Source organism: Lipophrys pholis, assembly GCF_963383615.2.
Source record: "Lipophrys pholis genome assembly, chromosome: 15".
NCBI lineage: Eukaryota > Metazoa > Chordata > Actinopteri > Blenniiformes > Blenniidae > Lipophrys > Lipophrys pholis.
Window position 1 is genome coordinate 17204373 of NC_137642.1, and position 26529 is coordinate 17230901.

Consider the following 26529-nt stretch of genomic DNA (forward strand, 5'->3'; position numbering starts at 1 on the left):
GCAGGAGCTACGAGCCATCCCCATATCACCGTGGCATCTAAACTGAAGATAAGCTCTTTGCTTTGCTGCTCCAGTGAAAACAATGAATTACACCTTGGTTACTTGCATGGTTTCCAACAAAAATACTGAGGAAACACTTGACATCTCTCCTTATCAGGGGCAGACGCATACATCTGAGACGTCTGACAGCCTCATAAACTGCTATAAAGTGTGATGGTGAAACCGTACACGGTTACTCATTGATACACTCCTCACCCTCTGAAGCTGCAGCTTCCAATTGTGTTCCCTTGGCTGACCCATTGAATGACCTGTGTAATTGGTCCGTTCAAATCACTAAGCACAGGGGGGCAGAAAAGGTTCTCATCTTCTCATATGAACCTGTGCGTCGGTGTGTGTGTGTGTGTGTGTGTGTGTGTGTGTGTGTGTGTGTGTGTGTGTGTGTGTGTGTGTGTGTGTGTGTGTGTGTGTGTGTGTGTGTGTGTGTGTGTGTGTGTGTGTGTGTGTGTGTGTGTGTGTGTGTGTGTGTGTGTGTGTGCGCGCAGTGCAGTCTATAGTCAGTAATCAGTTCAGAAATTACCTTCTTGCAGTGATACACCTGGCCACGATTGGCCTTTGACATTGAAAGGATTCTGGTGTAATAATATCTTACAGCAATCTGTCAGGGTGCTTTTCTCACAAAATCATTGAATTATGGCTGTTAATCGGATTCAAACCAATAGTCACCTTGCTATTGAGTTTCACCATACATTTGTAATTGGTAAATGGAAATGGCATTGAATGGTGATGGGGTGGAGCTGGTCCCAGATGATTATGGGTGAGGGCAGGATATACCCTGGAACTGAAAAGATAGTCCTGGTATACCTGGAGAAAACCCACATAGAAATGCTCCCAAGATTGGAGTCTTATGGAGCGATCTTCTTGCTGTAGCGACCTTCTCTTGTGCTTTTTCCAACTTAGGTTCATAAGGTGCTGGACCCAATAACGCACACACCTACAGATAATCTAGAAAGACAAATTAATCAACTGAAATGCATGTTTTTGTAGAAAACCCATGCATGTAAGAGGCAAACATGCAGCGCCTCCATGGCCCCTGAGATTAGAATCAAACCGGAGCTGTGACGTGAAAGTGCTAACCACTATACCACCATGTGGCCCGCATTGACTTCCAAGTTGTTTAAAACACGAGACTTTCCCAGGTCGGCTGATATCTGTGTTCTCCATTTGCTACACTTCAAATTATTTGAATTCCGACAACCAAAAGAGAAAACTACTTTTGATTAGGGGAAAATATGCTGGTTTCAAAACTGGAATTTAATGCCCGTCATCCAAGGTTTGCCTGACATGCCATTGATTTGCAAAACGCCCTTGATTGTCCACTGGCCTTGATGTAAGTTCATTTTGCAGTCGAGATGATTTAGTATGTTACCTAATGGCTCAAATGCAGAGAAGGGCAAACCTCGGTCTGTCCACCTTTTAAGCTGACATAAATCTTTACGAGGTAATATCATAGGAGAAATTGTGGTGAGAGTAGCACGCCACTAATGTGAGATGTTAGAAAGATAAAAAAAAAATAAAAAAATCTGTGAGAGCGAGGGAGGGGAGATATGAAGTGGAGCGTGTCTGAAAACATAACTCATTTATGTTTAGGTTTGTGGTTGTGATGACTTATGAGTATCAATATGACTGCAGGTCACACTTTATTTCCACTTTTATTTTCCACCATGGTGGAGCTGCCAGGGAGAGGGAGAGGGAGAGGGAGAGGGAGAGGGAGAGGGAGAGGGAGAGGGAGAGGGAGAGAGAGAGAGAGAGAGAGAGAGAGAGAGAGAGAGAGAGAGAGAGAGAGAGAGAGAGAGAGAGAGAGAGAGAGAGAGAGAGAGAGAGAGAGAGAGAGAGAGAGAGAGAGAGAGAGAGAGGAGGGCGGGCTCTGGGGCTCAGCTCATGAATATGGAGGCCCGGGGCTCCGCAGACACTCCCTCATTGCTGAACTCCAGCAGCTCCGGCCCGGACCAGCAGTCAGTCAGTCAGTCAGTCAGCAAGCAGTGGGCTCGGCCGCCGCATGGCTACTGTGTAAACTTTCTTCAACAACCAGAGGTGACTGTCGGATAACCAGCGGAGAGGTTCGAGGGACATAACGAGGAGGAGGTCTTCTATGAACCCGCAGCGTCGTCTCCCCCCCGTGCATGTTTAGACCAGAGCGGAGCTCTGGTGCCGAGTGTCGGCCAGACGACTAGTTCAACCGAGAGGCAATACCAGTCCGGAGGCATGATTTTAAGACGGGGCTCAGTCTTCGCTGCCATTTGCCTCTGGTTCGTCGCGAAGGTACGTGGAATACTCCCCAGAACAGAACACAGACATGCACATACATATTATTGCACGTGTCGCCTTTAAAAAGTGCTATGCTAACGTGACATGGAACTCACGCGCGGGGGGTTAGCTGCAGCGGCAAGTGCACAGTAATACACCAACACAAGTTCGGCGCACACATTTTGAGAAGTTCTCCTCTCCCCCCACCCCCCCACCTCCCCTTCTCCACCCCTCCCCGCATTGCATCGAGGTAACTGTGTCTGTCCCAACAGGTGTCTGAGGGATCCGGACAGTTCGAGCTGCAGATCTTGTCGATGCACAACGTTAACGGAGAGCTGCTGAGCGGCATGTGTTGTGATGGCACGCGGAACAGCGCGGATAGAAAGTGCACGCGGGACGAGTGCGATACTTTTTTCAAAGTTTGCCTGAAGGAATACCAGTCCCGGGTTTCTGCTGCGGGGCCCTGCAGCTTCGGAATGGGAACTACGCCTGTCCTGGGAGGGAATACCTTTTCTTTGAAGAGCTCTGTCAGGAATGACAAATCCCGGATAGTTTTGCCCTTCAGTTTTGCCTGGCCGGTGAGTGGCGACTTCACAAAAAAAAAAACACTTTTCCTGCCGCGCGCATCTCCCCCAGAGAGAGAGAGAGGGAAAAAAGAGGGAGGGAGAGGGAAAAATGTCTGTTTGCAGTGCAATTCTGGGCAATTACTGCCTGTCAATCATTCTCACCCCCCAAAAAGTGGATAGAAAGCACAACAAACAAAGAACCGAGTTTCTCCCTCTTGTGAATTATCCTTTTGAGAAAGCCCCCCCCCCCCCCCCCCCCCCCAAGGTCTCCCCATTATCTGCACCTATTAACCAGGTGCTTATACTTTCTTTTTTTTTTTTCACCCATCAGGCCTAAACCTGCCTAAAATAGGGTTCAATTCTTCAGACTGTTTTGCATTTTTGACTGTCTTAAAGCCAAAACCTTTCAGTTTGGCTCTGGGGCAAGATAAGAAGTAAAGAAAAGCTGGATTGATTCAGTTGACATCTATCACCATTAACTACCTCCAAAGAGGTCCATTTTTTATTATTATCTACTTTTAAAAAACAGTTATCTTGTATAAACGCTGCTTTCTGGAAATGTTCCCACGAAATATTTCCCCCTCTCAGGCATCAGTCAACAGATTAAAAGTTGAGATAAAAAGTTGGGTGAGTCTCATTCTCACAGCTTCCCCTCCTCTGCCTCCCTGGCAGCTGGTCCTGTTGCTCAGTACAGCAGCTCCACAGTCCAAAACCCCACTTTCTGCTTCTTTTTTCTTTTTTTCCTTCTTAAAGTGTCAGCTCTTCTTCATAGAGTAAATAAATGGTCCTGACAGGCCGGTGGGAGTGTTGCAGCACTGTGAGAGATATGATTTGCCATGCTGGAGCACATTTTAACGTAGTGAAAAAAAAAGGACTGTGCACAGACTAACTGGCCCCACAGCTTGGCCTGCAAACTCCTCCACTGTGCCTGATGGGTGAAAGGCACAGTCCACTGGTATGTGTGTGTCCAATTACATCAAGGCTATTTTTACCCTAATCTTGATGGAGGTTCTTGTTGTAATTTCGCCGATGCCACCAAACGAGCCTGAATGAGCCAGTGAGGAGGACAGCCCTGTGATTTCCTGTCATGTGCGCTGGTTTTTTTTTTGTGTGCTACCTGTGAGGCAGAACAGATTCTTTAAAAATTGTGTTTTGCCCATCATCTGCCAGTAAAAAGGGTGTCCTCAGCGGGGTAGTAGGCAATTTGATATCGTCTGTATTTTTTATTTATTTTTTGCTATGCACTTGGACACTGGCGCCTCACACCTTCTTTAAAAGACAAAGGTTTCTGTTTATGTTGACACTATGGTAACGTTAAGTTGGTGTGAGCTGTCGGAGCCCGACCAGCTTCATCTTACTGATAGAAAATCATTCCTGCTGGAAGACGGCATGTGTTGACATTGAATTGGAGCCCGGTCAAGGCTCAAGACGCCGCTCACTGGCTTTTCTTTTCCTACACACTGATAATTTAGATACTTTCTCTCCAAACATGGCCTGCACGTCTTTGGACTAATGAAATCTGTTCTTGTCTGGTTTTAAAAACTCCAGATACAAGGTTCTTACGTTCGCACTCAATCAGTCAACTGAGATACCCTAGGTAATGTATTCTCATAGGACTTCATTGTATAAAAATGCAGTTTGGACCAGCTAGTCTGAGATTTGAGGTGAAAAAATAAAAGTGCTTTGCTGGATTATCTCATCCTTCAATTCAAGTGCTTTACTTCAGTGCACATTAACAATTGTCAGGTTAGGTATGATATCACTCTTTGTGCTTTTCATCAGTTGATTGGCTGTTGTGGACAGATGGCAGTGTGGTGCAATTGGGTTGTTGGGTACTCTGAGTTCATGGAGCCCACCCCCCACCCCTCGTCCCTTCATCCTCTCTCTTGTGAGCTGCATGAAGTTGGCCTCTTGTCCAGGCCAAGGGCTTTGTTTAAGTCACGCTCGGTTGGACCTCAGGCATTTCATCGCTTTAACCTTGCCACCCACAGTAACTGCTGCACTTAATGAGGCTACACACATGTGCTTAGATCAGGTAAGGCCAGAGCTAGGTGTCCAGCCGGACGGCGTACGGCGGCCAGGCATCTTTAACATGAACGCAGCGGTGTTTCAGAGCAACCCCGTATGGATTCTGTAATGTCTGCTTGGTGCTTTTATATCCACAGAGACGTGAGGGCCGGGCCACCACAGCCCTCGCAGTGTATCAAGCAGGGACAATGGTGTGCCCTCACTGACTACAGTGAGGATTACAGAGCATAATGGAGGCAGTGCAGCTGTAATGCCACTGCAGGGCAAGCTACAGGAAGCAGTTGTATTAGACTCAGCAGTGAGGTTGGCTCTCAGGCAAACTGTGACCTTGTCTCTGTGGCCACCTCAGCACATTTGTCCATTTTTCACCTGGAACGTTTTTCATTGGATAGATCCAACTGTGCTCAGGGTTCAAGCTCCAGCATCTCCTTCCATCTCCAGCCTCAGATGATTCTTGCACACTAATTCTGTAATTATGACTACATTAAACAACGTAAGTCTGAAAGACGCCAGCGTCATGTTGCGGGAACATTGAGACGTGTCGGTATCCCCTTGATTGATTCATTGACAAGTCAGAGCAAACAGGGAGCCGGGATCAGGTGAGTAACAGAACAATAGTAGGCTCAGCCTTCAGGGTAAGCCCTGCCGGCTGCTGCTGTGGGAGTAATGACATGTTTGTTTTATATAGTCTGCTCTGATGTGGCAGTTAAGTGCAAATTACTCCAGTGAAAGAGAGAAGAAACGTGTTTTCTTTTTTTCACTCTCTACCTCACCCTTCTCTGCTTGAACAAGGACTTCTTGTTTTTTTTTTTGTTTTTTTTAAGTGTTTGCTGTGTTTTGTTAATGTGATGTTAAATAATGGCTTTTGATGCTTCGCTGCTGGTTGTAGTGATCCAAGCTGCACAGAGTCATGATATGCATTCAAAACACATTTAATTGGAATAACCTGCGCCTTGCTTTTGTTTCCCTTCATGGTTAGTGACCCTTGCAGAAGACAGATGACTGGCTGTGTGTTTGGTGAAACGCTTGATATGACTTCCATCCCTGGTTTCGGGTTCATGTTTTGATCTTGTTTGCCTTGTGAGAAATCTGTTTGCGGTGTCTCGTGTTTTAGTTGGCAAAAGGTGAGATTCTTTCGACAAGGGAGAGGTTCTGTCAGATCCCAGTGCTGACGCACTTTTGCAGGACATTTAATAAGCTGTTGATTGTACAACAGTCTTTCCACAGCCCTTTGTTGTTATGAAAATCTCTTGGGAAACAATGTGTTGCCTTCTGGCAGTCCATCGGTGCACCCAGTGGCCTCCGAGGGGCTGGTGAGAGTTTGCAGACAAAGTCAGTTTTATGGCAATCAGGGTGTCTTACCACATTCAATAATCACTATTGGTACATTTACAATGAGTGACTGGAGGAAAACTGATCAACATTCCAGTTACGGGGCTGTTTACGTTTCCTCTGTGCTGAGTGGAGGCCGAGATCAGTCCAATCTGTTCTGCCTGCCTTTATGTAGACCTTTTGGCTTCTGCCTGTTCTTCCATCAGACATTCCTCTCTTTGTTTTGTGTTAGATTTCCTTGTAACTGTACATGAGATGGCTCCGTTTTCAGTCCAGAGCGGGACGAGAGGGTGTGTGTGCGCGTCTGTGTGTCTGTATGTGTTTTGGGAAAATTCCCCTACTGAGGAGATTCAGTAGTGTTCTTTGGCAAGTCGGTGTGATTCGAACTGGAATGATCTTTATCGGTCATGTTGCTTGTCTGTTGGACAGTGTCTGCTTGGCCAGGAAAGATAAGGAGACATATGGCCACTGTGTTTGTGTGTGTGTGTGTGTGTGTGTGTGTTTGTGTGTGCTTGCGTGTGTGTGTGTGTGTGTGTGCGCTCTGTAGTTCAAAGAGAAGCTGTGAGTCAGCTGGGAGCCTGGGAAAAGCGAACCTGGCAGTGGCAGACGGTTCCAAGCTGATAACCGCCAAGGAGTTATGGAGTGTTAGAGTATGAGGAGTCGAGCTGTATCTCACTTTCTGGAAGCAGTTATTTAGTCTGAAACTAAACATCCCAATAATGGGGAGACTACTTGTTAGATCAAGCCAGCTTGACGCTTTGCTTGACGTGAACGCCGCGGTACAGCAACTGTGTGGGTGTGCCAAAACTTTCAGAAAAGTACAGAGTGAAACACACTGCAGGGGCTATTATATTTAATGGTTTTTTTTTTTTGTTGTTGTTTTTTTTCGCAACAGCATGGCCTTTACTCACGTTAATATAAGACTAATACATTGTGAATCTGTCGTTATGTCTTCCATGTTGAGGCAAGTTCAAATCGTAAAAGAGATGGGCGTGTGGTTTTTTCGGTTTTATTTTAGTTTTTTGGTTGTTTTTTTTTGTCGCTATAGATCCACTTTCAATAGAAGAAACCAATAGCATATTAAACTCTACCTTTTAACCCATCCACAACAGAGTGAGATTTGTTTCCCATCGTTCTTGGACACGGTGTTGCAGTTTTGTTGTATCGCAGGTGAAGCCGGCTTGTTGATGTTTCCAGTTGGCAGGGATCCTTTGTTGTTGCTAACTGACGTTTGCAAAGATTGTTTGAAAGGTCACTGAAGGGTGACTCAGAGGTTAAGAGGAAAAATAACCTCGCATTAGATTTAGTTCTGTACTACAGCAATTGACCGATCACAGCAATATACAAGGGAAGTGACGACGACATTCAAAATTTTAAAGGATGGTCATAACTATTTTTGGTGGTGTTCCCATTATTCGGATGAGCTCACTGCTCGTCATACGTGTGGGATGCAGATGTTTCGAAACTCTATGTAGACATGCAGTGGGAGTTGTTGTCATGCGGTGTTTGCATGCTGATTATTACGTTGGAAAATCACTCCCCTTATGGATAATTTGCCAAAATACTCCTTTGCGGGTGCGTTGAGCTCTAGTCACAGGAGGCAAACGCTAACATTAACCTGATACCTCTGAATGCTTGAATGGAGGCCAGAGGACTCTTGTTTCTCACTGTTCATATAACTATCTGAAAGTTGGCTCGTGATAGTAGGAGGTGATTAGGTATCATGTTACAACTGATTCACTTACAGGAGCTCCGTGTCAAGTGATTGCAGCCAGTTGTGCGTCAGAACATACTGTAAAGTGTGCTGCTGATGAGCTGTGTATTTCAATAATAGCTACCCTGATTGTAGTGAAATGCTGGCACAGGATGAGACAGATGTCTCCTGGAGAGATGTAAAGTTGAAATGCCTGAGAAAACAAGGTAAAGCCTTGACCAAAAAAAAAAAGTTTCAGGAGTGAGTCATACCGCTTTCCTTCTCTTTTCTTTTTTTTTTTTTTCTTCGTGGAAAGTGAACAGGGGTTTTCCTCTTTGAGCAGGTTTGTTTACCATGAAGTCATTGCGACAAAGGCAGCCGTAGCAGCGATGCAAAATTTCTGAAATGCCTCCGAGCCGCGCTGCGAGGGGCAAGCATGTGTGTGAATATAACAAGTCGGTGTTTCTAGTGGATGCCCGAGCGCCGTAAGTGGATTACACTTTCACACAATCGCATACTTTTTTTTTTTTTTTTTTAATCTGTCGTGCGCCCTCACCGGTGCATTGTCCGTCCCCCTCGTGGCTGCAGCTCAGGGCAGGGTGAGCATGTAAGTCGATATTGGTGTGAGCGCTACCGACCCTGAATCAGACAAAGCGTTTTTGGGAGTGCTGAAATCTAGACAGGCCCTCCAGAGTGTAGCACTCATTCAGTCTCTCTCTGTCTCCCCTTTCCTGCACATTTCTTTCCTCCCTCACCATCCATCTCACATGTGCTTTTTTTTGTTGTTTTTGTTTTCAGTTTATTTTTTTCATGGTCCCTCCTTTTTTTTTTTTTTGAGTGTTGTGACTTTGTCTGCAAATATGTGTCCCGGAGCGCTTATGCCTGGTTCGTTTACGGCGTTTGTAACTCTCCACTAGTACTTTTACAAATTAGTATGAAATTGAGAAATCCACTTCGATTGTAAAACAGAGCAGACTGTCACTGGAAGTCATCCACTCACTTGTCTCGCCACGTTTCATAAACATGTGGAAAAAGTGTTTCTGAGGAGCACAAGGTCACAGTGGCTGATATGAAGACATGTTTTTGGCTTCTTTGGATGATGTATGCATTACAGTGTGCTATTACTTATTTTGAGTTGTTCCAGCCATTACTACAGACACTGTGTCAGGGCCCAGTTATGTGCTGCTGGGTTTTGGTACATTAGGTGCCTTCTCACTGCCTGAATGTCTAACAACACACAAATCCCTACAAATATCCATGCATATCAAACTTATTCAGATTAAATCGGGTCAACAGTAGCGTTGTTTGAAATTGACAGTGGGTTCTCTACCACGTTTTTCTCCCTCAACTCTTGGAGAGATGGAACGTGGTTGGCAGGGTCGGTCAGGTCATTAGAAATGACGGTCTTGACCGTGGATTCTTCCCTTTTTGAGACTTTAAATGTGAAGACTGTGTATGTGTTGAAAACTGTCATGTGATTGCTTATGTATCATGAGACCTTACAGATGTTTGAAGCAGGGTTTATTTTATGGAATAATCAATGTTATGGACTGTAAACATGCCTGAATATTGTGCAAAGAGAGGGTTTGCTAACACGCAAACACGTTTAATCTTTCCATTGTTGTTTGCTCTGCAATGACATATTTCACTGAATTTCTGATTTGTAATGTAATTACGATGCAGAGACTCCTTCAGTAATGCTCCTTGTCTTTCTGTTTTATCTTTCCCAGAGGTCTTACACTTTGATAGTGGAAGCCTTGGACTCCAACAATGAAACCAGTGGTGAGTATTTCTGCATATCTGGCATCTCCATCTTGCCTTTCCTTCTGTCTTCCGTCCCCCCCCCCACCGGCACTCCTCCTCCTCCTCCTCCTCCTCCTCCTCCTCCTCCTCCTCCTCCTTCCTCATGGCTGTGCCTGGGAGGAGTTGTGTTGAAGGTCAAGAAAGGAAGTTTATTCTTCCTGAACCTCCTGCCCTCTTCCCCAAGGTCCACTGGGTGTGTGTCTGTGTTAAAGTGTGTTGACAGGTGCCTGTAAGGGAGGAGAGCGGTTCAAGGAAGCAAGGGGGGGGGAAACTGGGTGGGGTGGCGAGGTTACAGGAGGCGGGAGGCATTCTTCAAGGGGGAGGCCACACTGCCCCCTCCGCTATGAAAATGTTTTTATTTGGCCGATGACTGATGGCCGATGCTGCCAGCCGGGGTTGAGGTCGTACTGTCTCACTGTCACTGAGGCGTGAAGCAGAGTTCATCCAGCCCACCAGGCGGGCACTGCTAACCACCCTGCAGTCATAATGCTGGGGACCCTCCGCTACAGCGGCTGGGAGGGAAATGAAATGTATTGATACTTGGATACATATTTATTTTATGGAGCCTTTTTTTTTTTTTTCCTAACTTATTTTTTTCCTATCAGGAATTATCATTGAGAAAAAAGTTTCTTTTTCAAGGGAAACCTGGCCTCGGTTTCAGTCGGTACAAAGTTACAAGTATACAAATATATCCACAATTTTGGCAATGGAGAGAACATTACAGTGAATACAGTACGACAAACAAACTTGAGAAAGCAGCATTTCTTCTTAAACACACTAATTACTAATCAGCTTGAATTTGATGATTTAAAGGTTTATCTAGTGTGTGATTTCACATCTTTAAATGTGAAGTAAGCAGTGTTAGATGTACCACACCCAAACCTAAGTAACCAACTAAAACCAGCTAAACCAGCTAAAAAGACTTAATTGACCAAATGCTGTTTTTTTTTTTGTTTTGTTTTTGTTTTTTGAAAGAGGAGCTTTTCATTTCCAAGTCAGACATTCTCTGTTTTGGTTGTCTGAAGAAGATTAAAATTAACTTTCTTCAAACAAATGTTGTTTTTATGGTTTAAATTCTTAAATTTCCAGCATCATTGCAGGTTGGAGATTTAGTTAAGTTCATTAGAAAACTGTGTCAGCGTTCTTCTCATAGATATGCCAAATCTGTAATCCATAGTTCTGTTATTCAAGTTTGACCACAAACAGCCAAGAGTCTCAACACGGGAGAAAGCACTTTAGTGACAGTGTGGCAATTCCACATAAGGACACAGCCTCATCCCTTTGCTTGTTTACGTCCGTCCAAGCTCAACAAGGTTTCGGTCTTTTCTGCTGTATTTGCCGCTCCCTAGAGAGCTATTAGGGCATTGGTGTGAAAAGCCCCCCTACATGTACACACTGAGCTCTGGTTAAGCCTCAGCTTAGTTCACTTGATGTGTTAAGACTGTCCTAACTGAGTTGGAATCCTAATCAAAATATGAAAAAAGCTTTGGTTTGTTTTGGCCTCTTTTTTTTTTTAACTGCCATTTGCAAGTACGGCCGTTTTTTCACATTCCCTCTCCATAGCGTTTGGAGTCGGGGAATCACGGTTTCTCTCGTAGCTTCAAAGTTTACTTTTTTCAATATGAAGCGAGTGTGATCCTCAAGCATGACCTTTCTAAACTTTGTAAAGTTTGCCTGATTTATGTTGAGCTCCAGGCCAGGCAGCAGGTAGTAAGGAGGTGCTACCCCGGACACCGCAGGCCGGCAGTCGGTAGAGAAATACCACACAGAGAAACTCTGGACTCCAGACCACTGCGAAATGTTACCGGGCACTGTGATTTCACTCCGCTGCCCGGCCCCCTCACACGCACGCACGCCGCCCCTACACACACAACACGGTAAATAAATGACAGCGGACCATCCCCCCGCCGCATTGCATTGCATCATACTACACACAGGAGCGATTCACCCTCGCGGTCAGCCACCTCAGCTCGTGTGAGCCCAGTAAATAATCACTGTGACACATTTTTCATTCTCTCCCAGGTGAAAGATTTAGACCTGGAGTAGCGAGTGCTTCGTGTGCGAGTGAATGAGCGGCGCTAATGTGGCGGGCTTGTATGTAGACAGTGTAGTGTCTGGAGATTGGGCCGAGTGTGTTTGCTCAGTTCGAGTGTGTTTGCTCTGTGTGTGTGTGTGAAGCTCATTACAGTCCCTGGCTCCCGGCTCGCTCTTCTCCCCGTTTGACAGAGCTGTGACCTCTTCATGTTTGACAAGAAAATAAGTCCGTTTCTGGGTCTAAGTCTGTGTGTTTTGCAATCACAACAGTGACTGGGGCTTTGCTCCCTATCTGAAGTGTAGATGGAATCATCAAGTGTTGATTTTATAACTTTCTTTTGGGTTGTGGTAAGTACAGAAATGCATGTGAGAGAAGTAGCCGGGTAAAATGTGCTGATGGCACGTTGGCACGTGTCCCAGCAGTGACTGTTGCATCGGTGTCCTCACTCTGTTATGGCGGCCGCAGTTCTTTCCTCGCGGAGATGCGGAGAGCAGCGTCCCAGACCAGTAATATCCTCAAGCTGTAAACCTGAGAATCAATAACAAACCAGGGAGACTTGGAATGGGAGCGTGAGAAAAAATCCAGTTAAACATGCTCATTACAAGAATCCTTTTTTTTTTTTTTTTTTTTTTTGCGCATTTCCTCCGTGTACTTTTCTTCCTCTCCAGCACACATAGTTGCTTTAATTACATATAATCTGCTAACTTGGGGATCTTCAGCAATTTGTGTTAAAATTTGAGGGGCATTTTTGTTCCCACAAAAATCATTGCACACCCAAGAGCACATTGTCGGAAGCTGTCTGCATTCATTCTGCCTCAGGCTCATACTTCTGATAAAGACTGACTCAGGGGAAAGAAAGTTACTGAATGATTTTTTTTTTGTTTGTTTTTGTTTTTAAGGTTCTGATGGCAGGGTGATGGAGAAAGCCTCCCACTCTGGCATGATAAATCCCAGCCCGCACTGGCAGAAGCTGACTCACAACGGCCCCGTGGCCCAGTTCGAGTACCAAATCCGGGTCAGCTGCGATGAGCATTACTACGGCTTCGGCTGCAACAAGTTTTGCCGGCCCCGGGACGACTTTTTCGGACATTACACGTGCGACTTCAATGGAAACAAAACCTGTCTGGAAGGCTGGTCTGGACCTGACTGTAACACAGGTAAGAACCTGGTGCAGAGTCGGCAGCATGAAGTAATGGAGGGCATCAGTTTTACGCGGAAACACCGCTGGGCACAGCAAGTTCAGACGGTGGGATTACTATTTATGGCCACGAATGAGTCTGGTAAAACTAGCAGCCCGGCTGCATTCTGTGATTCATGCTGATACACTGTCTGTTGTGTGGCTCCCGTTGAATGCCCACTTTGTTTCTGAACTCCCTCCGACTCCACAAAGTTATTTTTCGAGCCTCGAGGATCAGGTTTAATTTATTATCTCCTCAACATTACCCTGGACAGTATTCGTTTTCTTATTAGATAATTTACTGCCATTTTAAGGCAGTTTGTTTATTCGTTCAGATAAAAATGTCCTCACGGGTTGTAATTGTAAAATTTAAGTATACAATTGCAATTTGCTGCAAAATGAGCTAAATTCAAATCTAGTTACCGCGCAGAAGAATAATGACGCTTTCATCTTTTCTAGCGATATGTCGGCAAGGCTGCAGTACTGAACACGGATCGTGTAAGGAACCAGGTGGATGCAAGTAAGTGGTCAAGTTTATTCTGTCTGACTTATTCGTCTGTTATCAATGATTTTGTTATGATGTGAAATGCCAGAAACGCTTTCTTCAAGTGTCTTCACTTGAGATAGGAAATATCCACACTACAGCTTTCTGGATATATATCGTCTATGTACCAGGATCTTGTTTAAGCGTCACTTCTGCATGCGTGCTAGGTGCTGTGGCCAAGAGACTCTCAGAACCAGGGCGTTTACAGAGCTGTACGCTGAGCTGCTCGTAAATCTCTCGCCAAGCTTTGGACCAGAGCTCGCAGTCAGAGCAGTAGAGAAGCTCGGCTGCTTCTACGCTGTGCTGGAAATGTAACCCTCTAATGAGGGCCTGTGTTATCAGTCAAATCGTGTGTAGCGTTCGGATGAGCCTTAAAGTGTATTGTTTATGTAGCTAATGGCTTCCTAATGCTGTTTATGCACACAGCCAGAGGAAAAGCCGGGTGCAGATGGATATCAGAGCTGGGGTATTGTGTGCAGTAACTTTTACATCTCATCCTTATCCTGGAGGAGGCCCTGCTCTGCCCGGTTCTTCCCACAGTTGAGGCAATGGTTGCCAAGTTGTCTGATTTTTGGCGATAAATCAAGCTCAGCGACGATTGGGTTTGTTCCTTTTGTGCCGCAGCTTTGTTGTCTTTCCCAAGCTTTCCACGTCACCGTGTTTCTTGTGAGTGCTTGTGTGGCCACTGGCAGAACGAGAGGCGCGATCGCTTCAGTGTCTCATCAGGTGTGGCTATATTTAAAGCTCTAGGTTTAACTCTGTTTATATGTGCTCCACCTGCAAACTCTCCAAGCAAGCTCTACCGCTATTGTAGTCAGCGACTGGTTTCCCACAGTCAGCTGTGTTTAACAACAGCAGCACTGGCTTCTGGCAAGGGAAACCTGCTTGTCACTCATTTTATATCCACCGAGGGGCAGCTAATGGAGCACTTCAATTCTAATAACGATTGGTATTTTCCAACCGTTAAAGTTGAAGTCCAGTAGTTTGACACGAGACACAATCAAATAAATGCAATAAAAAGTTTGCAATACAGATGCCTGGATCTCAAAGTGTATTTCCTCAGCCTTTTTTATGCTCGTACAACAATAACAAAGGATCTATTAGCTGCTGAACACAGTATATTGACTCTTAGGTGTGGTAATGCCTTTCTGTATGTTCCCCTTGATGCACAATGTGATCGGACGTTCCCTGGTAATTTGGCTACCTGTAGATGATTTGGGATCCTGCTGGGGATTCCTGCTCCACTTCTCATGCAGGGGATTAGCACACATTTAAGAATAGCCTCTTTAATCATAGACGGAGGTTTACTTAAGCGCCGCGTTTATTTTTACAGTCCGTCCATTTCTTGAGGCTAATCAGCACGCCGCTCCCCCCAGAGGGACGCTGTGTTTCCTGTCACCAGGCTCCACAGCAGCAACCGTATCGCCACTTCACCACCTTTGAAGAGCGGAGTTATCAGTCAGGCTGGATTGCCGTCTTAATTATGGTGCCGAGCAAGAAAAGGGTTAGCGTTATCAATGTAATTACGGACCTGGACATTTCAGCGGTCAGCTTGCTGTTTTCTTGTCCTCGGGCCCCGGGGCCGTGAGCCCAGCTACGCATGGGAACCAGGAGGGAGCGGTGAGCCGAGAGGAGGGCCAAGCGCTCCTCTCCGCAAGAGAGTTTCCACCGCCAAGCCACAGGCAGAGTATTGTTAAAGAGAGTGTCTGGCTGCATGCTAATGTTAGCCATGCTAAAGGTCCCGTTGGAATCGTAATTTAGTGTTTTTTGGTTTTCATTTTCTGTTTGGTAAAGTGTTATATCCTCGTCACCATGCATTGTTAAAAGGCTGTTGCATAAACACCCTGCTGCTCAGAGTTCATTTGTGGCGTTTGGATTTTTCTGCTCAGTTGCGAGGGAAAGAATACGGCCTCTTTGTTTGTTTCATTGGTGCAGCCCGGTGCTGTATTATGCTAATGTGTGTTTCATTAAAACCAGATTATCTCCGTGTTGCTCGTGGAGGAATTTGAAGTAAACTTGAAGATCAAGATGTTGTTAACATATGAGCCTGTTGTGATTGGTGTGAATTTGTGGGAACTATCTGCGTGCGTGCGTGTGTGTTTGTGGCTGATTTCTGTTTTCCTTCTCTGGCTAATGGCACGGCTCCCTGTGTGTGTCTTGCAGGTGCCTGTATGGCTGGCAGGGCCAGTACTGCGACAAGTGCATCCCCCACCCCGGCTGTGTACATGGCACCTGTGTGGAACCGTGGCAGTGCCTGTGTGACACCAACTGGGGCGGCCACCTTTGTGATAAAGGTTAATTTCCCTCTCTTGTTTCAGCTGCAGGCGCTGTAGGAGCGGGCTGTGTTGTGTCCAAACAAACTAAAGCCGTGTGAAACACTTTTTCTTTTTCTTTTTTCTTTGCCTTTCTTCCAGACCTGAACTACTGCGGCACTCATCAGCCATGTCTGAACGGAGGGACGTGCATTAACACAGGACCTGACAAGTACCAGTGCACCTGTGCCGAGGGTTACTCTGGAGCCAACTGTGAGAGAGGTGAGTGTTGGTGATGCTCTTTGTACTGAGCCAGGAACAAACCATGTTTATACAGCTTTTAGTTTTTTATTTTGAACAAGAAATCCTGAAGAAAAAGTTCTACTTTCAGTAAGATTTTGGAGATCTCTTCAGGTCACATTTATTTTTAGACAATCATAAAGAGGCTCACTTGCAGACAGAAGGTCAGAGGTGCCTTGAGTTTGTCATCAGAGGAGGTGGTAACTTGGCAATAATCTGTTTCCACACCACTATAAGCGGCCCCTGAGTCAGGTAATCCACGGGTTTGATCTCAAGGGGCCGGTCATCTCGTTGCTCCTTGAGACAGATGGGTGTGGTACGAAGGTTCAGCTGCTGTGAACACTTACCATGGAGACGATGTTTTTTTTTTTTTTCCTCATTAAATCTGAGCCTCGCAGGGTGCTGACAGCTTAACTGCTGAGATGTCAGGAAACCGTGCCCTTCATGAGAGGAGGTCTGCAGACCAGGGGGATACATCAGGCTATTGTAACATAGAGGCCCCATGATGCGGTGCAGCATCCTCCACCTTCCCCTCCTCCCTGGTGGCATACCAAGAGGAACCTGCTGATCACCTGCCCGGTTCATTTTTTTGAGTGAATCATTCATTTTTTAATCATTTGGGACCCACTCATCCCGAACTCACCCATAGAATAGAGACTCCGTGGCCAAGACTGCCCCTCTGTCTCCCGCTGTCCCGCTCACCGCTCTCTCATCTTGTGCCGCCTCTCAGAAGAAGAATGGCGGGGAGTCAGCGGGAAGTCACGGTGCATTGGTCAGGTCAACATAGCATGAAAGATGATTTCCTGGTGGTGTGGTCTGCCGGGCGGGTAATGAGAGCGAGAGGGGGATTTTTAGCGGGCTTTTTGGGGGAGGGGAGGATGGGGTGTAGATGATTTAGAAAAGCAGATGACCCCTGGATGTGTCCTGATTACTGAGTAAACCTAGGCTGAAGAGGAGGTGTCTAGGAATGTCCGTATTGAGATGAAGCCATTATCGGGTTAATGGTAAACTTTAGAAAAGCACTTCTGCTTGTACTACTATTTAAAATTGTAACTGCCAGTTTGAGAACAATTTGATTATTGGATATACTGAAATTTCCAATCTGAAGAAGAGATCTTCCAGTCTTCTAAAGCCTACATGTTTTTGTCGTGTTGTTCTTTTAACATAAGAACACACAGTATTGTTTAAATTTTGTGTTTTAAGACTTTGAAACCATATTGACATAATTGTAATGCAATGATTTTGAAATATTGTTGCAAAGCTTTATAAAGTTTCATATCATCACCTTCTTAAACCAATGTAAGAGAGGTGCCACTTTTTTAAAGGACAAGCAGGAATTCTAACCCTAAGCTGCTTAATATACAGAATATCGATGCTAGAACTTATTAAATGCTATAAAGCTTAATTCATACGCCATACACAAATTACAATGCGAAAGCAATGCGTTGCCGCGATTCACCTCCAACAGCATAACAATTTACCGTATGCATAGAGCAGTGTGAGGCATCTATCTACACAATGCTCTATGCATACTGTACACTGGGGGATGGCGCTTGCTGTGTGCCGCGCATGCGCACACACACGCTCCAGCTCACCGTTAAAGAGTGTATCAGTCGTGCTTTAATCATGTTTCACATGTAGCATCGCTGGTGTGTGAGCCCCGAAACTCATTAGCATGAAGCACTGCTCGGAGTTGCGTGTTGAGTAGTTAATCTAATGAGCAGCATCGGACTAACTCTGCTGGTCCAAATGCCACTGGTGATTGAGTTGCTGATTAAGTGGTGTATGGACTGGCATTCGCCCTTCTCATATTTTGGCAGATCACAGTTGGCAGTCTGCCTTACGTTTGCCCTTCTTATTAATATTAAATACTCTGCAAGCCGTGGCCATCGTTCATGCTCTCTTGGGTACCTGTGGCCGACGTTGCTGACGCATGGCGTCGCATAGTATTTTCGGGATCTTATCCAAGTACGAGTACTCCGTCCAGTATCCCACCTGATACGGGTATTGGTGCATTCTCACGTACAGCGGTTCAACTAAAGACGAGCGTCTTCATGCCAAAACATGACTTGACTCATCGGGGAGGAAGGTGTTTATGCATGAATAGTACATCTACAGTGACTTATTGTCAAGGCAAACATCCTTCCAAAATGTCTTTGTGACCAGTCAACTAAGTGTTTTTCTTCTTGCAGCGGAGCATGCCTGTCTCTCCAACCCCTGTTCTAATGGAGGGAGCTGTTCAGAAACCAGCCAGGGCTATGAATGTCAGTGTGCACCGGGCTGGAGCGGCCCCTCCTGCACTATCAGTAAGATTTCACTCAACCGGCACCAAATAAATGTCAGTGCCCTCATAGGAGAGAACATGTGGATTAACCTGGTCGCCCTCTCCTGGCACAGATGTTGACGACTGCTCCCCGAACCCTTGTAATCATGGCGGTACCTGCCAGGATCAGGTTAACGGCTACAAGTGTCACTGTCCTTCGCAGTGGACGGGGAAGACGTGTCTCATAGGTGAGTCTGCAGCCTCCTGCCACCACTTCATGGCTGTCGGTCGCACATGTGTGTGTTGCTAACCGTTTTTTTATTTTTTTTTTTCTTCTTCTTTTTTTAACCCCTTTCCTCTCAAGATGCCAACGAATGTGACAGCAAACCGTGTGTCAATGCCAACTCATGCCGCAACCTGATTGGTGGATACTTCTGCGAGTGCCTCCCGGGTTGGACGGGGCAGAACTGCGACATCAGTGAGTTTAAGCCGTCAGCTGCAGCTGTGGAGCAGAATGACCTGAGCAGCTCCAGCCTCTTTCTTTTTTTTTTTTTTAATAATTGTGCGAGCTGAATCAAAACCTCACCATAAAAGCGTAAAACAAATCAGTTCTTGGACAAGTGCAGTCTTTTCCTGCAGCGTAAATGAATCTGCTGTATTAGAACTCCATGTGTGTGGCCAAGTTTGCGGTGATTAGGGGTGGCTCGAAACAATCCCAGGACTAGTTTCACTTGGCAGAAGGCAGGATTGCTCAATCCTGTTTTGCACCGATTCTGAAGCCACATTATCCAGCACAGCACACTGTAGCGCCGACTGTGTTTTCAGAGGCCCCTAGCATGGGAAACACACCGCAAAGACTTTGTTTTCAAAGGTTATTTAATCAAGTTGTTCTGTATTAATCCTCTGGTTTCTTTGCCTGTTGTGCAGATATAAACGACTGCAAGGACCAGTGCCAGAATGGAGGAACTTGCAAGGTAGGTGTCAAAGCTTGAAGATTTTTTTATTTTTTTTTAATCTGGTATGTGATGTTACTGCTTCGTTTGTCAACTTGTTTGGCTTTTACAAAACCACATAAAGAAACAGACATACAGTGGTTATAAAAATAGCTGCTGTAAACTGTTCCCTCTAAAGCGAGAGTGAAATTCCTCTGAAATCAAATCTTGAGAGAAAGTGGGTTCAGAGGGGTTTTAAAGGGAGGGACACACAAGTTTCTCCACCACACTAGATTGAATTACCATAAACATTATTGTGTTGAACCCTTGCCAGGAAAATGTGTTGAAACGATTGCGGAGTTGTGATAATATAGCCCACCCCCGCCCCCACCTTACCCACTCAGCCCAGTTCGTTTGTTTCCCGGTTTGACAGCTATTGTTTGGACACCACCCACACAAAACAGTTAATCAAATTTGTGGATGTGGCGGCGCGAGGTAAAGCTCAGTTCCCCTCCTTGTCCGTCTTCTCAGGACTTGGTGAACGGCTATCGCTGCACGTGTCCCCCGGGCTTCGCCGGCGAGCACTGCGAGAGGGACATCGACGAGTGTGCTAGCTCGCCGTGTCTGAACGGCGGCCGCTGTCAAGACGAAGTCAACGGCTTCCAGTGCCTCTGCGTGACCGGCTTCTCAGGAAATCTCTGCCAGGTGAGACGCGGCCGCCACTGCCTTCACTGCGTCCAGTTTAACCCAGGCTGAGCTATCGTTTAGCATCTTAAGCCTCCGCCTCCCCACAGCTCTCATTCAGCCAGCAGTGCTATATCTTTGGGTTTGTTGTAAAGTTTTCCTGCCCCACCCTCTTAAATGGCTGTTGTTCCACAGTCCTGCTTTTTAAAAGGGAGTGCTTTGTTGAAGCTGCTCCTGGCTACAGTGGGATACATTCCTCAGTGCTGAAGCCCAGACTCAGAGGACGGTTCCTATGTCTCTGCCTTGTTTTTTTTCTCCCCCTTCCTCCAAGCGCCATGCGTGTGTTGTTTCTTGGCACGGCCTGTAGGGAGGATGCTGTGGGTTTTTGCTCTGTTTTCTGTAGCAGAAACTATGTCAGATATCAGGTTCACCGCTCCTCTATCCCGTACCTTTTTTCTCTCCAGTTGGATATTGATTACTGCTCCCCGAACCCGTGTCAGAACGGCGCGCACTGCTTCAACCGCGCCACGGACTACTATTGTGCGTGCCCGGAGGACTATGAGGGCAAAAACTGCTCCCACCTGAAAGACCACTGCCGCACCACCACGTGTAAAGGTACATCCCGCCCGTTTGCAGTAACCACACGTCTTTTTTTTTCACCCAAAAGCCTCTGAAAAGTGATCTGTGTAACGAGCTCCAGTAAAATGCTGAATAAGACCAGGTATTCACCATTTGCCTGGATACGTTGCCCACATTTTCCTGTGGGGGCAATACCTATATTTTAGTTTCATGCAAGTTTCTTGGCCAAGGTGAGCATTTATTGAGTGTAGCCCTCTTGATGGTTGCCCCCCCCCCCCCCCTCCTCCTTCGCAAAGCTTTTCCAGTGATTCCTCCGTTCTCTGAGCTCCCCTGAAAATCTGGCAAAAGGCTGATAGCACCGTGTGTGTTCTTCATAATGACTTGGTGGGCTACTTCTTCTTTTTCTTTTTTCTTTTTTTCCTCCCCCTTTTGGTATGTGTCTGTGTGTGCGTGCGTGCATGTGTGTAATTGAGTGAGTGGACCAACCACAGAGTCAGATACCAGACGGTGAGATTCTCACTGCTCTTGGCAAGAATTAAGTGATTACAGGGGAGCAAATTCACTCGGCTTGCTTAACCTGATCAGACAGGGGGAAAAGAAGGGATTTCAGTGCAGAGTGAAAAAGATCACTCTCAATTGCTTATGAAAGCATAACAGCTTATCTTTTTTTTTTTTTTCTATTCACACACTGATGTGGCTTTTTCTTCCATCAGCAGATGGGATAACGATATTTCTGGTATTTTTCCCTCTTTTTCTACACTTTCACTGTGTTGCTTGTTAGCCTTTGTGGCTTTTCTTTTTAATAATGACTCGATGATTTCATAACGTATCAGAATGACTGATTAAATAAATGCCTATTATACTTCATCACGTGGAGGATATAGATGACCTTTACGGCTTCAGGCGTTCATCAGTGTCCCAGTCTAATAAGATCTAATCTTTGCAGTGATTGACAGCTGCACGGTCGCTGTGGCGTCAAACAGCACGCCGGGAGGAGAGCGCTACATTTCGTCGAATGTGTGTGGACCTCACGGCCGCTGTCGGAGCCAGGCTGGTGGCCAGTTCAGCTGCGAGTGCCAAGAGGGCTTCAGAGGGACCTACTGCCATGAGAGTAAGGCCAGACTTTAACCCTTTTATTCCCGTCCGGCCACAAACCGGTCGTTATTCCGACATTTATGAAATCTATGACGTTGAAAAGTTAACAGAAAGCAGAGAAAATAAGCTAGGCGAAGGTGTAATAATCACTATGGCGATACCCAGACCTTTCACAGTGGCCGTGAAATCACAGACAAGATTCATCAGCATGTTTTGCATTTGCAAAAGGAGTTTCTCAGTACCAGTAATAACACAGTAATATTGGAAAACTACAGACTATGGAAAGTCCAACACTCACTTATTTGCCAATTTTACAGTGATAAAAAAACAAAACACATACACAGCTGATCCTAATCACATTCTCTTCTGCAGTCTCACCTTTTTGTTTCATCTCTTATAAACAATTTCAGACATCAATGACTGTGAGAGTAACCCGTGCCGCAATGGAGGAACATGCATCGACAAAGTCAGCGTGTACCAGTGCATCTGCGGCGACGGCTGGGAGGGCGACCACTGCGAGATCAGTGAGTAGCGCCGCCTTTGTCCTGCCACCTCAAAACAATCCCACCCACATCTCGTGGGTCCATTGTGTCTATGCGCAGGAACAAAAAGTGTTGCACATAAATCAGTCTCCCATTTTGTGTCTCCACCAGACATAGATGACTGCAGCACCAACCCCTGTCATAATGGAGGGACATGTCGAGACCTGGTGACTGATTTCTTCTGCGAGTGTAAAAATGGCTGGAAGGGAAAGACTTGCCACTCCCGTAAGTGTCTTGTTCACTTGTTTTCTTTTCTTTTTTTTGCCCTCTTTCAAACTCCACACCCGCGTATTCTGTCTGTGCAGGCTCATGGTATGTGCTTATGGCTGTATATAATTGCCCAATCTTCTGTACAACGTGTGTTTATTCAGTCATGTGAGCAACACTCAGATGTTCAATGTTCCCTCCAGGCGAAAGTCAGTGTGACGAGGCCACATGCAACAACGGTGGCACCTGCCACGACGAGGGCGACACATTCCAGTGCAAATGTTCCCCAGGGTGGGAGGGTACAACTTGTAACATAGGTGAGTCACGCACGCAGCCACGGCGGTGTGGCTTAATGTTCTATATTTAAACGCACTCATGTGCACACACAGAAAAGGATTGCTCTGTGGGAGAGCACCGTCTCGTCTCTGATATTAATCAGATCTGTCAGATGTGCGAGGTCCACAAACAGTTTTTATCCCGTCACTCTGTCAGCGCTCCCTCCCTCCTGGCCAATTTTCTCCCTCTTCTGTGAGTGGCGACAGATACCTGCTTAAAATCCCTGATTGCGCTGACGTGTACACTTCAAAGTCGAGGAATGTAAGGGGGGGCGGGGGGATCTGAAAATTAAGAGAAAAAAATGCAGCCAACATTCGTCTAAGCATTTAAGGCTTATGTTTTCTCTAATAATCCCGTTTGGGGCAAGCTCACTGACAAAATTATTTTTCTCTTGTCTCGCAGCCAAAAACTCAAGTTGCCTTCCAAACCCATGTGAGAACGGCGGTACCTGTGTGGTGACGGGGGAGTCGTTCACCTGCGTCTGCAAGGAGGGCTGGGAGGGCCCCACCTGCACGCAAAGTAAGTAGATTGGGGCAGCAGAGGTGCGATAAAGGAGATGCGGACAGTTATTGCTGTCAAATGATGATGGACTCTGTGCTACTTAGAGCAAAGGTGAAGTCCTGCATCTGATTAAAACGGACTCTCCCATCATCTTTTGATCTGTAGCTTTTTTTTTTTTATCTTCCTCGTCTCTCCCCGGCTGCTGCCGGCCATGAGAAGAGAAAGAAAAGGAGGAGGGAGAGAAGGGCTCAGGAAAGTGGAGACAGATGTTTCCCCCCCCCCCCTCCTTTCTTCTGGTCCAACACACACCCCTCTCTCCCTCGCTCTCTTGTCGATGCATTCCTGTCCAAACAGTGACATGTCTGCTTGTTCTGCAGCCCTCCTCCATTTCCCCGACTTTCTTGGGATCGTTGCCCTGCATACATGTACTCCAAAACATGAATTCCTCCGGTAACTTCTTGGAAAGGAGGGAGAAGCAGGACCAGGGTGGCAGTTGAAGGGGTGGGGGTTGTACGTGTTAATGACGGTGGCATGCGAAAGTGGGGCTCATTTTTGAGAATTGACGTTGTGGTATAAAGGCAGAATGATCAGGTGGCACTTCCTCCACGTCCGACTGGCCTAACGTGCCTCTGCACACGCAAGCTCAGACGTGCTCTCTGCTGTCATGTGCAGTAAACACTCGTACACAAGACCTCCTTGGGAAGGGATGTGTGTGTGGGGGGGATGCACTCACTTTCTGTGTGTCTCACCCCCCCTTTTTTTTTTTTTTCCTCTCTTTTTCAGATACCAACGACTGCAGTCCCCACCCATGGTAAGTGGAAGCCAAACATTTCCTGTAGATTTGGACAGATGTAAACAAGCTGCTCCTCTTTTATCGGAGTTTCTCACCTGCAGGCGCTCGCTCTCGCTCTGCTGAGAACCGAGCACACACCCTCCCCTGTCTCTCATTCCTGGGATGCAATCAGCTCAGCTTTAGTGAACTCCCATGTGTGACTGATATTCAATCATACTCTTTCTGAAGTGTACTGTCAAACATACCTGGGAAATTTCAGTAGAATAGGGTTAATTGCTTGAATTGTTTAGAAAATTGCTGTATAAAATTGAAAGTGACGCTGATGTGTGTTGGTCAATAAAACAGACTTGGTTTACAAGCTTTGTCTCTTCTGTTCTGCTGCAGCTACAACAGTGGAACCTGCGTCGATGGGGATAACTGGTACCGCTGCGAGTGCGCCCCGGGCTTCGCGGGTCCAGACTGCAGGATCAGTGAGTATTAACCCTGCCTCCAGCTTCTCCCTGATCCCACTTCGAGCCGTCACTTGGAGCATGCCCTGGCCGCGGGGACCATCACAGTCGCTCCAAATGGAAGGTCTAGTCTGCCAATTATCTGTGCATTGGGCTTTAGGCCAGGCTGAGCCATTTCGGTGTCACTCCACCGGGCCGTGCTGCCGTCCCTGGGGAAAATCAGCTAAGCAGGCCAACAGCTAATCAGCCATGCTCTCTGACACTGATTACACAGACTGTTTTCCCTCTTAAAGGCTTTCAGATGGCCACATTCTTTCCCATTGCAAACCCTTTGTTCTGCTAAGTCCAGCCTTTAGCTCTTGCATACCTGCTAATGACGCTGCCTTTTGAGAAATCTGCGAGGGGCAAAAGTGTCCATTGTTGATTTAAAGCATGTTTGTTTGTGTTTTTATGAAGTGCTGTGGTTGTGTGTGTGTAATGCTCAAATGGCAAACGACCTCAGTGAATATAGCCTGGAATTAGGTTTGTGTGCTGCCAGCTTGAGCCAATATTCGAATGCTCTCTGGCTGTTTTGTTTTGTTATTGTTTCTTACGTCTCGCTCTTCTCCTCTGCAAACAGATATTAACGAGTGCCAGTCGTCCCCATGTGCCTTGGGCTCCACCTGCATTGATGAGATCAACGGCTATCGTTGTCTTTGCCCACCAGACAGGACTGGACCTCACTGCCAAGAAGGTATCGAGCTCCAGAAGACAAATTAAAACAAAGAGACACACTGCGTCTTTATGCATCCCTCACACTACCGTTGTGCTTCATAGTGACAAGAAAACCATGCTCCGTCAACGGACACATCACCCCGGATGGAGTCAAATGGGACGGCGACTGCAATGACGACTGCAACACTTGCCAGTGTTCCAATGGGAAAGTCATATGCACAAAGGTATGTGTGCAACAAACGGCACCTGCACTAAGGGTAAAAGTAATGGAAAAGGGACGTTTTTACGATGGCTGCGCACAGCTGGAAAGTCAATGATGTCACCGTTTACCAATGGGAGACGAGCTGTAGAGACCTGTGCAGATTTAGGACTCAGTATTTTCTCTTTCCCTCCCACGACTTTGAGAATCAGCAGGTAGGGCAACATCAGGCCACGACAGCACTCTGTGTCATAGGGTGGAGTTGTCTTGGGAGTGTCAGATTCTATACAGGGATGATACATTTTGTTTTGAGGAGAAACACAATAGCACCATTAGAAATTTGTGCCAGGTGTCGTTTCACTATCCCTCACGGTCACGGGCAGTCTTAAAACCTGAAGTCCTGCTGTCATTATCGGCCTTGCCTAACCAGCATGTTAACTAGAGGCTGACGCAGTTCCCAAGGGAAAAAAAAAAAGAATCTGAGTTTTGAAGCAGAATCGTGTTAGCTTAGCTTTCTCTCACAGTTGCTCACGTGTTTCATGGGGATTAAAGAAGCGTCTCCCTTTGCATGCAACACAGACAAGTTGGTCTTTGCAGGGCTGCTAAAATCCTTGACTGTGAAGTCGTGGGATGGTTGAATCAATTTCCACTAACCTGTGTACAGGCTGGGTGTTAAATCTGTGCTCGGAGTGCTAAAGATGCATTTTAGGCAACACAATTGAGCATTGACCTTCCAAATGTTTTCAGAAAAATGGCCAAAACTGAGTTGGAAGAAAGTTATTTTAAAATGATTGGTCAGTTGCAGAGCAGCAGAAATCCACTGTGTGTCTGTAGCGATGTCATCAAGCTGTTGGGCTTTGTTCTCAATCCAAAAGAAAAATCTGTGAGATATTTATACTTTGTTTTTCTTCTTCCTCAAGATGTGGTGTGGTCCTAAGTCATGCAAACTGGGCGCCAAGGGCCGAGGCGGGTGTCCGTCGGGTCAGAGCTGCATCCCGCTGAGAGAGGGCCACTGCTTCGTGAAGCCCTGTCCCGAGCTGGGCGAGTGCTGGCGCTCCAACCCCCCTCAGCCGCCCACCAAATGCAGCTCCACGTACCAGGACAACAGCTGTGCCAACATCACCTTCACCTTCACCAAGGAGAACATGCCCCGGGTGAGTTCCTGGGGGTGGAGACCGAGATGACGGGCGTTAAAGCCTCC

The 26529-nt window shown here is 46.4% G+C and overlaps 1 protein-coding gene across 1 annotated transcript in view; it reads left to right on the plus strand.

Moving 5' to 3' along the window:
• The first annotated feature begins 2003 nt into the window (after positions 1-2003).
• Positions 2004-26529, plus strand: part of jag1b (jagged canonical Notch ligand 1b) — a 28093-nt gene continuing 3567 nt past the window's right edge. The window contains exons 1-23 of the mRNA XM_080481967.1: positions 2004-2319; positions 2577-2882; positions 9654-9705; positions 12661-12918; positions 13398-13458; positions 15646-15776; positions 15897-16016; positions 18227-18340; positions 18432-18545; positions 18662-18775; positions 19225-19271; positions 19761-19934; positions 20378-20528; positions 21439-21603; positions 21998-22111; positions 22241-22354; positions 22540-22653; positions 23075-23191; positions 23957-23984; positions 24351-24436; positions 25035-25148; positions 25232-25353; positions 26249-26482. Of these exons, the coding sequence (XP_080338093.1) occupies positions 2263-2319; positions 2577-2882; positions 9654-9705; positions 12661-12918; positions 13398-13458; positions 15646-15776; positions 15897-16016; positions 18227-18340; positions 18432-18545; positions 18662-18775; positions 19225-19271; positions 19761-19934; positions 20378-20528; positions 21439-21603; positions 21998-22111; positions 22241-22354; positions 22540-22653; positions 23075-23191; positions 23957-23984; positions 24351-24436; positions 25035-25148; positions 25232-25353; positions 26249-26482 (2907 nt within the window). The 5' untranslated portion in view covers positions 2004-2262. The remainder of the gene's footprint in view (positions 2320-2576; positions 2883-9653; positions 9706-12660; positions 12919-13397; positions 13459-15645; positions 15777-15896; positions 16017-18226; positions 18341-18431; positions 18546-18661; positions 18776-19224; positions 19272-19760; positions 19935-20377; positions 20529-21438; positions 21604-21997; positions 22112-22240; positions 22355-22539; positions 22654-23074; positions 23192-23956; positions 23985-24350; positions 24437-25034; positions 25149-25231; positions 25354-26248; positions 26483-26529) is intronic.